General features: G+C 49.8%; 2 protein-coding genes across 2 annotated transcripts; one reads left to right on the top strand and one right to left on the bottom strand.

Moving 5' to 3' along the window:
* Positions 1-2: 2 nt before the first annotated feature.
* Positions 3-1,334, bottom strand: SRS26A (SAG-related sequence SRS26A; the record flags this gene model as incomplete). The annotated part of the gene is made up of 1 exon (XM_018781212.1): positions 3-1,334. A coding segment is annotated over one exon (1,332 nt), but the record flags the coding sequence as incomplete, so codon positions are not given.
* A 4,101-nt stretch (positions 1,335-5,435) lies between these two features.
* Positions 5,436-11,156, top strand: TGME49_259520 (hypothetical protein). Its single transcript, XM_002365105.1, has 9 exons — positions 5,436-5,878; positions 6,445-6,597; positions 7,149-7,229; positions 7,639-7,748; positions 8,117-8,240; positions 8,625-8,861; positions 9,698-9,875; positions 10,095-10,149; positions 10,519-11,156. Exons 1-9 carry the CDS (start codon positions 5,846-5,848, stop codon positions 10,856-10,858), a joined length of 1,311 nt encoding a protein of 436 aa, XP_002365146.1. The 5' UTR covers positions 5,436-5,845; the 3' UTR covers positions 10,859-11,156.
* Positions 11,157-11,468: the final 312 nt, after the last annotated feature.

The following is an 11,468-nucleotide window of genomic DNA, read 5'->3' as shown; positions in this document are numbered from 1 at the left end:
GGATTCGTTGATGTAGGGTCTGCTTCGATCGTACTTTTCACCAAACAATCTTTTTCGCCACCAGGACCTCTAGCCTTTCTGAAAGACTCCGAAAAGGCACTTCGACCCGAGCACCTATAGCAGAGCAGTGCCCTCTCTGGCGGAAGCCTCCTCACAGTCAATGTATACGTGGTATCTCCCGGTGCCAACGTATCCACCTGAGTTGTGCCAGAGAGAGTCGCATCTACGAGACTAGAGAGGTCCACTTCGTTCGTGCATTGACCGTCGCGGTTGTCGTACACCCTCGTTTCACTAGGCTTTAGAGGAAGGTCGTGCGGGCACACGAATGTGAGAGGCAACTGAGGCGACGCACTGAGATTCAGTTCCTCGACGGCGGCGGTGCATTTGTTCTTCGCCTCTGGAGTGGGCGGCGTCGGCAGAGCGGCGGTGACGTTGATTTTGACTTTGCAAAGGGTGTTACCGTTCCGTTCTGACCCTTTGCACTGATACCAAGCGGCCTTTGTCGTCCTTCCTTCCTTTGGAATCGTCAGCTTGTAAACGTGGTTTGTGGCATCGTCGTGACGCGTGGCGCCTGGGAATACTTGGTCTAAGTGCTTAGCTGTACTGCAACTCTCGTCTTCATATATCATCGATACTGGCTCATCGTTGTCGTGTGCAACTTCCTCCTGGCACGAGTCGCCGGAGCAGTCTTCCGGGTCTAGCGTGGTTAGTGTGTCACCGCACTTGAACCTAGCTTCTGTTGTGTCTTTTCCAACTTCTATTGTGACCCTGGAATTATCCTGGGAGCAGATTTGGCCCGCGGGCGGGTCCTTGAGAGCCGCTGCAACGCTGATTTTCACTTTGCAAGGGTTGGTTCTCTGTGGAGTTCTGCACTGGTACCACACGTCTTTCTGTGGCCGATCCTCCTTGGGGAACTTCAGGACGTGCACGTGCTCACCAGTACTATCGTCTCTCGTTGCACCGGGGAAAACATCGTTTAAAGCCTTTATTTTTCCGCATTCGGCGTCTTCACAAATCCGTTGTACTTTCTGATCCCCTCTACGTGCTAATTCCGTGTTGGGGCATACGTCGCCGTTACAATCTGCCGGGTATAGAGCAGTAACAGTACCGCCACATTTGAACGTTGCTTCAGTTTCGTCAGCCGCGACCTGTACCGTAATTTCTCCCTTGGTATCGGTGCACGTTTTGCCTTCCAGTCCGGCAGCGAATGTAACGTGCATGCCCGGATACCGTTTTATAGCTGCGGAGAGTCCTTTCGATGCAGCCGTACAGCTCGTTGCAAGCCAAACGCCAGCGGCCACGAAGACCAGAAGTGAATGCCTGCTGCACACCATGTTGAGCACGTGTTTGCTCGGAATGCCGGCAGGCAAGAACGTGAATGCTGTTTTCTGTACACCAGAGGGAGAGTGAACTAGAAGGATGACATCGCCAGCATATAGGTCAACTGGATTATGAGACGAAAGACGCTTTCGCCATCTCTTACGTATACGCTGGAAAATGGAGTTTACTGATTCGTCCTTGACTACGTCCCCTCGCTTTCTCACACGCAGAGTCGACGATCTCGAAGACAACATCTGTAGAATCGTGTGGGCGCCAGCCCCAATATTGAAACTGGTCGCTGTTCAGTGCAGATGAACCTTGTTAGATGTGTGGACAGACGTCAGTGTTTTAGCAGAGGTTGGCTGTTGTGATGGCAATGTTCTGCATCGCGAAAGGACGGGCGGGCGAGCGTGAAAAACAGTGTCAGCCCTCGTCTGTCCTCTGACTGATGCTAACATTAGCTCAACCGCCAACGCTCGGTAGAGAAGGGTGTCCGAAACGGGCCTAATAACGGTGCAATGATATTAGACAGAAGGGCCGAGAACAGTCGTTTTATGGACTCTGCCACGTGGCCTTGGGTCACTAGGAAATAGCCGCCCAACAACCCGACGCATCTGTCTCTCACATCTAAATCGTTCGAGAGTTTTCTGTGTGAGGTCCTGCGGTTGCAATGTACTCCAAGCAGACAGGGGTAACAACTGCGAGGATTCTGGGTAATGTCGATTCGACGCTTCAGGATGACACTCTGCTTATTATTGTCGCCGTTATGCGAAAGATGTCGTTTTTTGATTGGTCTCGCAGTATGTTCACTGTGTCATTTTTTGAAGGGCCCTGCTATTAATTTCACTGTGTCATTTTTTGAAGGGCCCTGCTATTAATTTCACAGTGTGTGTTATTGTCCTCATGTGTCCCCTGCAGGTATTCCGCGCACTGTAAACACGAAGCGTGGACATGCGAGAAGAAAGTGCGAACACGTGGGAACACTCACGCATGTACTCACCCCTACGCACGAGATTCAGTGAATCCATGAGCGTGAACATTGTAGTTATGTTGTATATATTTACACAATTTTAAATGGTAAATAGGGAACATGCACTTAACATGACGGTCATGAAGAGCACAACAGAAATTGGATCCGGTAAAGAAAGAACTTCACGATCTAAACGAGGAGTCCAACTCGTCTTTGGGCCGAATGGGGACTAGGGATGGCGATGGACGTGAGGTTGTCGTTGATGATGAAAACGTGCAACTATCATGTCGTGGAGTGATCCACCATCGTGCGTAGTTTGACACCTCGCTGATGCATTCACCTGTACATGTGGAACTCCTCCGATACTTCCAGTTTCCCTAAAGCGCGAGGATGCTAGGCAGTCGCTGCTCGGCTGGCAGTCTGGCAATTGATAGGCGCTCACGAAGAAAGGATCATTATCACAAAGCCATAATGCATCGCAAGCACAAGGAGTGCCATGGGAGGACGGGTAAATGGCACCAACACGGTTGTCCTCTCCACAGCCGCAACACACACGGCATCGTTGTCCGCCAGCATATGTGCACCCTACAGTGAGACCAGAAACCATTTTCCTTGAGGCGGCAGCACCTGGTGGACAGTTGAACTTCATCAGAATCGACTGTACAGATAGACAAATAGCAAACGGCCTGCGTTGTTCCTATTCGTGACAGTGACACTAAATACAGTCGCTGTCAGGCACCAGTGCGTCGTCCTGGTTTAGGTCCTCTTGGCTACGCCCGCCAAGAGACTCACCATTAGAACCTTCCGGTACAGCACAATTGTACTTGCCGGACACATGGCTGATAAGGTCGTAGAAGTCGACAGAGTCTCAGCCTGTGTCGTTGAAGTACTCGTTGCCGTAGGATCTGCTTTTATTGTAGCTTTACCCAGACAAACTTCATTATCAGTGCCTGCCGGTTGTCACAGGGATTTCAAACTGTCCTCTGGCACTGCACACCTATGTAGCACGGTAATGTCTTCTCCGGCGGCAGCTTCTCAACGGTGAACCTCTTGGTTGTGTCACCCCTTTGCAACGTGCCCGCTTGAGCTAGGCCATCCAGCTTCTCACCGACGAGCGCCATTTGGTAGGTCTCGGTCTCGTAATTCAATTCAAGTGTACCGATCTTTCACTGCGGGGTACCACCACGCTTGAGCAAGAGCCAGTGGTGTAGTCTTACCGTTCGAGCACGATACCCGAGACACCAGATTTGAGTGTTGTTTCTGTCGGTTCGGCACCAATCACCATGGTAGTAGTGTCTTTCAACTCGGAGCATATTCGTGTCTCTGACGACTCCGCGAGTGCCGCGGCAACGCGAAGTTGCACCTTGCAAATGTTGCCCCCCCTTCACTCTTGCAATGATACCACACATCTTTCTTTGGCCGGTTGCCCTTGGGGATAGTCAACTGATAAACCTGCGTATCTGAGTCATCTACCCTTGTGGCTCCCGGAAACACGTCAGTTAAAATTCTGGGCTTGTCACAGTTCTCGGTTTCACAAAATCTGGGTACTACGGGGCGGTCTTCGCTGGATAGCGCCTCCGGTGGGCAACTAGAGCAGCTGGTACAGTCTGCCGGATGTAGTGTAATGACCGTAACACCACATGTTAACGTTGCGTCTTTCTTCGCTGCCCCAACAGTTATTGTGATTGCCGGCTTGTAGTGGGTGGATGTGTTGTTTTCTTAGGGGACACCGCGCGCGTAACAGCGCTGCTCTGATGTCTACTAATCAAAGCTGGAATGTCTTTTGTTGCAAAGAGAGTAACAAACACAAGGGCACCCATACAGACAAGACTAATTGAATTGTGCTGCACATCATCTTGCGACGGCGTTTTTGCTGACGATGGCAAGCATCGATGCAAGAGAGCGATTTGTACCTGAGTGCGAGCTTCACGATAAGGGGCGCTCAGGGTCTCGAGTCGAGACAATAGCAGCCACTACCAGCATCTTATTTCAGCGACAGGCAACGGGAATTGCCTGCGGGGGAAGGCAATGGAAAAAACGGAATCAACTAAAGATAGCCGTCACATTCTCATTTAAGGCATCAATCGTGCAGAGCAACGTCTTTCCTTCGCTGCGACGCTTGCTCATCCCGCGGTAGAAGTACACCGTAACCGCACGCTGGGTGGCACGGAAGCGCCCGTCTGATGCAAGAGCTGTTTCAAGCCTTTGCAGAGACTAAACCAAGGTCGGCAATATTATTCGATTGTTATTTGACTGTGTAACTTGCGGTGACAACGGCAAAAAGATGGGGGACAGGGAAATGCTGATCAGCTTCTATGAAGCACAAGATGTCGGCGACACGCGCATGAGATATATGATCTAGAGTGAAGTATGCCACCACAAAAACGTGGTGCACCTCTAGCCCGATACATGTAGTATTCCAGGAATACATTCTTCCATGATTTCTTCTCTGGTGAGGGCAGGAGTGTTCGCTTACGGACTCTTTTAAGCTGCTGGCCTAATCCACTAGAAAAGTACAGGATTCAGACGAATGCCGCCGCCACAGAACGAAGCTAATGTGTCTTCAGATACACTCCGCATCCAATCGAGCGAAACACTTGAAACGCTTCTTCCAACTGGACAGGTTACACAACGGTTTCCGACTTACCTCCTAACGACCCCTTACCACCGATTTGCTTTCGGTGTCACTGTCCAGGAGTTCACACACCAAAGCAATAATACACTGCGCATGAAAACTGTCGTATTTTCTCTGATAACGTAGAATGGTTGAGAGACAATTTTAGTCGTAAATCGCAGAACCGGAGAACGTTTCCCTGCTCAAGTTTGACCGCAGTGTCGAGGAAAATACGTGGCCGAAGTTGGCACCGTATCAAGTTCTGTTGTTCGTACAGCACGCTGGTTCCCCCCCCATTTCGTCTGCCTTCGGATTTCTGAAAAGTGACAGAATATCCTTTTTTACAAGCGCGTGAGACGGGATATTCGTTGACTTCGCGGTTGTGACTTCCCGACTCTGCCACTTCGTATACAAGCTTCTGCAAGATACGCGTGCATGCGTGAGGACAAGACAGGGAGCCACCAGGTTGCCACTACTCAGGCAGAGAACCAGCCACATACGTCAGTTTACCGTGTTGACGTTTTTCCCTCATCTCGACTCATCTTCCAGCATTCATGCCTACACAGGTCATTTGTAATTCGTTTCCGTTTCACAGATACGTCCATTTCCCTTTAATGCATGCGCGAGGGACTCCCTGTCTCCGATTCTCCGGCACTAGCGATGGTTACGCGAACAATTCCTTTTCCACATGCTGGTTCACTCAACGAAGTCCATAACCTATGAAAACGTTATTGAGCTCATCGTCACCGTAAGGAAGTGCTCTTTGACATAGACAACAAGCACTTCTTGTCCAAAGCGAATGGTCTCCCTCCCCTCTGCTTTAGACGCGTCAGCCGCGACGTCACGAGTGTTAGGGGGGGGGCAAATTCCCCAGTTACTCGGTCGTTTTTTTCCTATTCACCGTGACTTCAAATACTTCCCTAGACGAAAACGTATCGCCAATGGAGGACGCAATTCACCAACTTCGCGACAGAGTGAGTTTTCTCGCGTCTGCACGGTCAAACATTCGGACCGGGAACCACAATGCACTGCCAGTTCTCCCGATCGTTCGAATGCTTGTTCGCGCGCCTGATTTCGCTTGCATGACTTCGGTGGACTGCGGAATGCCCAATTTATGTTTTTTCAAATCTATGAAATCGGGGTAGGGAAGGCTGCGGGCAACCCCGTGTGTATATCGCAGCAGAAATTCACCGGTTGAGATGCGTCAATCATCTGGTTGCGTTTCTTTGAGTGAAAATGGCCGAAAGGAGAGCACAGGGTTAAATCAGATTCTCATTAGCGGGACCACAGTCTCACAGGCACCTAGTTGAGTACTCTGCCGTGCGCGTTGACACTAAACCCCAGAAGCACTGTGTAGTATATAACCCGAAGGTTTCAAGTAGCAGAAGACATGCGATCTGCTTACTGTAACATGACATTTGGCCGAACTTGAGATAGAACAGTGTATCTTGGGTGCTTGTATTAGCGGCTAAACGCGAATCAAACACGCGAATTTTAGGAGTGGTGTTCCTTCTGGATTTGCTTCTTTCTTCTGACTCAGTTCGAGTGCATGTCCACGGACCTCTTCATAGTTGAGCAGCGCCTCGACCAGGAGTTTGCTCGCATCTACGGCCCTGAACGGCATCCTCGTCAGTTGCTTCATAGGCTTGCAAAAGTCCAGAATGACATTCAGACGCTCTCCGAACAATTCCAGGTGCGTCCCTTTATTAATGCCCGCTAAGATGAAAAGTCTAACATCCCCGGGAACTCGCAACGCTTCCAGCCAGACTCCTCTAGAACGAGAGCGTCGATTAGTACAGTACAACATCTTGTCCCCGAATTCCACAAGTCCGTCTTTGGTCCTTTTTTCTTCCGTCAATGGTTCCGACAAGAGGATTTCAAGAGAGGAGAAGAGTGCTCACCGAGACTTCCTTTCGCATGCAGGAAAACGCGCTGTTGTCCGAAACGCCTGACACCTGACGCCGTCCTCATTGCTTGTGACAATATCAATATGAGTAAACATGGTGGAGGAAGGGACTTGTGTGTTCCGTCACTTCGTTTTCGTAGCCCAAGCACTAGAGCATATACACTGTGAATAGCGTTCGTAAAACATCTGTCAAAATCCTCTGTTCTGGGACGGAAAGGGCATCGCTTTCATAAGGCTTCACCGGTCGGAGGACGCACCCTGCGCAGCAATCCTTTTTCTGGGCCGACTATCTCTGTCGCAAATGAGCGCTTCTCTGTTCCGCGTTCCTTTGCCCCCAGCAACTCTTTACAGCAAAATCACAGCTTGCCGACACGCTCCGCCACCAGCTCCGCAGTTATGAACTGCTCGGAGCTTTGCAGGTGCGTGCTGCCTTTGTCTGACGCTGGTGTAACTCGCTCAGATGGGGTACACTGTTCTCTACTTCCTTTTGCAGTTTCAGATACGTCACGCATGTGGAGCGACGCTAACACATACCCACTTTGTCGCCCAGATTCCATTGGATATATGATACATTTGAGCATGATACGTAGAAGTGTATTATATATATATATATATTTATATATATGCGTGTGCTTGTATGTGCGTGTATGTCGGATCGCGACATCAGTATAAAAGTTTTTTTGTGTGTCTCCGACAGCCCTGATGCCAGTGAAACGGTTGAAGTACAGGCTTCAAGCGCTGATGGTTCAACCCATGACAGCGCATGGAGAATGGTTCACAAAACACGTGAATTTTCAATCCGATTCTGTCTCTGGCTGTTGCTCTCAGGAGGTCGCCGGCGGCGAAGCGCCTGCGCAAGACATCCGCTGTGAGCAGATTTATGAAGAAGGCGAGGAGTTGCTGAGACGATGGATGAAGATCGATCAACGTTCCATGCAGTAAGGATGCTTAAGGTGCGCTGTACACAGAACGCATATGCGAGAGAGTGAAACGTTGCTTTGTCGCTCTAAGTCTGTGCGTGTCGCCCTCGTCTGGACGTCAATCGCCGGAGTTACCTGATATGTATTCTTTCGTACGACGGGAGCACGAGTTACTCGCCTGTCTCTATCCTCCACTTTTTTCTGAGAAAGAATCCAGGAGTTCTCTCCGGGTTCGTCCTCCGGCTGCTCCTACCTCCACAATCGTACACGTCAGTCTCTCTAGGGTTATGTACTCGAAGTCAAAGATGAAAGGGCGGGGCGCTGTGGCACGCGCCGACGGTATTTTGTATCCGCAAACAGCGCCTGCGGTTTCGCCTGTTCCACAGGTTTCCCGAGTGGGCTTCTGACGAGAAAGGATTGGACAGAAATGACGGAATGTCCATTTCTCAAGGAAACGCGGCTCCGTTTGACGGCAGTTCCGACTGTATCCCAGGGAAAAACGCTGACCTGGTGAGGGGCAACGATGCTACACCCGGTCTCGTATCTTGTTCTTGAATGCCGGGTCCCTCGAGATTTTGAGCCTAGAAGTGTTTCGTATTTTTCATGTTGTTTTTTCCATTTCCATGGGACACGGTTGTTTAGTAATGCCAAAGATGGAGAAGCTGAGGATGGCAAAATTCAGACTCTGGTCCGAGAACCTTGGACTTTAAATAGTAAAATGATCTGATGTTCACACATTGGTTAGAAGCGGAGCGAGAACCGGGGGTCATCGATAGCAGAATCTCATCATGGACGCTGAAAATGCGCTGCTGTTAAAACTGACATCTTCAAGTTTCCCCTCGTTTTGTTTTTCCTAAGAGTGACTCTTGCTCTTTCCGCACATCACCTTGCCAGGCTGCGGGAGCTGCGCATTCGGACCTTCCAGAGGCAGCTGGCACAGCCGCCTCTTCAGGACCAGAGATGTCTCAGCCCGCGTTCGCCACAGTTGGGGGTCGAAGCCGAGTCTTCTGCGATGTGGCTCCTGCACGGGACCCCGGGGTCCCCGACGCCGAGAGAGGAAATGCTGAGCACCAAACGAGAGGCGCTAGTGAAGAGCCGGAGAATGAAGCGTGCGTCTGTGGCTACTCACCAGTAAGTCTTTCATCTTTCTGAGTAGAGATGCTGTTTGTGTGTTTCTATGGAATTAGAGTTTGGGTTAGTTCTATTCTCACACATCGCAACGTCTAAATTGTATTTTCAAGAAGCCATATTCAAATCCGTGAAGGCGATGCGGCTATGGGATGGATGGAGAGCATCCTGTACCTTGGAAGGGTAGGTGTGGATGTAGCCGAAAAATTCTGTTCTCCTTAGACAGGAAAGAAGAAAGAGGCCCGCATGCGCTGAACTAAGAAACGTTCCAATGTGAGGAAATGCAGGTTATCTCATTCGAAGCAGGCTAAGGTACCTTGTATGAAGAAGCAAAAAGAAGACGTTCTGGACCCATTTGTGCTGGTACATTGCTGGGGGATTCGTTCTTTGTCGCCCAGGTCGTTGCCCCCCTGCAAGCGTCGTTCGTAGAGTTACAAATGTACTTTCGTGTGGAATTCCCAAGGGTATTTGTGTATTATTTCGGTCCATGGTTAGATCTGTATGCATGTATGCGTATCTATCTATATACGTATCTCTATCTATCTATGTATCTGTATCTCTCTCTATCTATAACCATCTATATCTATGTATATCTATATGTATCTATCTCGCTTTTTATCTACCAATATCTATCTATATCTGTCTTTCCCTCTCTATCTATCTCTATGTATCTATCTGTATGCATGCAAGTCACCACACAAACCGTCGTTGTGCTTCACCCTCCGTGTGCTTCATTTCTCCACACTACCACGCATAGCTCTTCTGCTAACAGTGGCGAATGTGCTGGGCCTGGGCATAGACCTCGTGTGGAGACTGTGTTACTTTCCGTTTTTTCGCAGATTACTGTTTCAGTGTTTGAAGGGGTACCTGCGTTGACGCGTCGCCGATCTCGGCTAGGGGACGTCAACGAGCTGCTGCATTGTCTCTATCACATGCGCTACGAGAAAGGCAAAGAAGGCGCTTCCACGACTATCAGGGAGTTGAATCACATGAACTTGAAAGTTGTTGGACAAACTGGTACGGAAGAGCGGGGAAGACTGTCTGGTGTGTCTCTCGTCGTGATGCAAGGAAGCGGGCGCCTTCCAGCTTACACAGAAGAAAACCGCCCGTTCACACTGCTTTCTGCATCCTCACACCAATCGTGTTTCACTCGGCATCTTGTTTATGTGTAGCCCAAATTACTTGGCACTCATTTGTTATACTCCATACTATTCTCTGGGTATTGCGAAACTTCAGGCGAAGCTAAGCTTTCCACTCTGCGCTATCTACGACTCGTCGATGTCAACCCAAGGTGAGACAAAGACGCCGGGTATGCACATGCACAGAAAATGTCTCACCAAAATCGTGGCCAGCAAAAGAAAACCCTCTCCTGCTTCTTCACGTGTTTCGCCGTGCGTTGCCTGTGACGTTTTTCGAGCAGGCGCTCTAAGCATGCATACATGGGATTATATCTTACTGAGCTCCGAAAAGGAAAACGAAGCCGCTTCGCTCTGTCATACTTGTGTTTTTGGTTCCAGCCAATCGATCCATTCGTCGTCACACCGCCTCTTAATTGGCCTTTGCATTGGCGTTCTGCGCTTTCTTCTCTCTCCTTCTTCGGATCCCTGTGTGTATTCTCTCTCGCTCTTTCTCTATCGGTCTCCTGTACTGTTTTTCACAGAACGGGCACTGTCCGGCTTCTGGTACCTCAGCGGAAGACGCGAGTCGCAGCTGAAGGTGGCCGTGGCAGCCTCACAGGACAGACCGCCTCCAGACCTGCAAAACAACCCCCCTCGTCCTCGCTTCGGACAAGCTCTCAAGGGGGAATTTCAAAGAACGCAACCAGTGCTTCGTCGAGATCTCAAAGTGGCAGTCGGCGAGAGTTTGGCAGAGACAGAGAAAAGAAACATCAGAACCAAAGCCGTTTTCCGTTAGCGTCTACAGAAAGGACTCGATACGACTCTTCAGAACTGAAAGATGCCGAGAAAGAAGGAAGAATTACAGCTTTGGTGCCTCGCTAGAAAAGGAATAATGAGAGCCTTACGTTGCGAAGTAGAACGTCATTCTTGCACCTTGGCATCAAATGCACGTTGTTGTAGGCAATGGCAGTTACACTGAGAAGCAGGGATCTCTGAGTGTCATTCGTTTGCTTTTAAAGGCTTTTGTCTTCATATCTCGCTTTCAGACAATCGCCGCCCTTTTTCGTCGCCTCTCCAACACCTAAGAGACTTTTCTTCTAATCCTGTGCACGAGTCGAGTTTTTTTTCTCTGTCGTATGCCTGCGCTGTTCTGGTATTTCACCTTTATATGTTTCCCCAGTCTTGATGCCTCCGCTTCGGCTCCCCATTCTTTTCAGCGATGGCTCTTGCTTCGTCACCAGACGTGCTCAAAGCCAAACACGCCTGTACTGTCGACGTTCGCTTGAAGTGAGAAATAGTTTGCGGGCCTCGCATATTATCCCGCTTTCAAACGAGCTGCACTGTGCGTTTCTCCCGCTGCGATGAATCTGACTAAAAGTGAGCAGGTGCTAGGCGACTGCCCCGCGTAGAAATTCTACACGCGAGACCTTTGGCATTCACAGAAGCAGTATATTCATGTCTGGCGGTTAGTATTCAGATGCGTCTTGTGCAG

The sequence above is a fragment of the Toxoplasma gondii genome, chromosome VIIb, assembly GCF_000006565.2.
Source record: "Toxoplasma gondii ME49 chromosome VIIb, whole genome shotgun sequence".
In the NCBI taxonomy this organism is placed as follows: Eukaryota; Apicomplexa; class Conoidasida; order Eucoccidiorida; family Sarcocystidae; genus Toxoplasma; species Toxoplasma gondii.
Note: the sequence above shows the minus strand (reverse complement) of the source record. Positions and strands in the feature narration are given on the sequence as shown.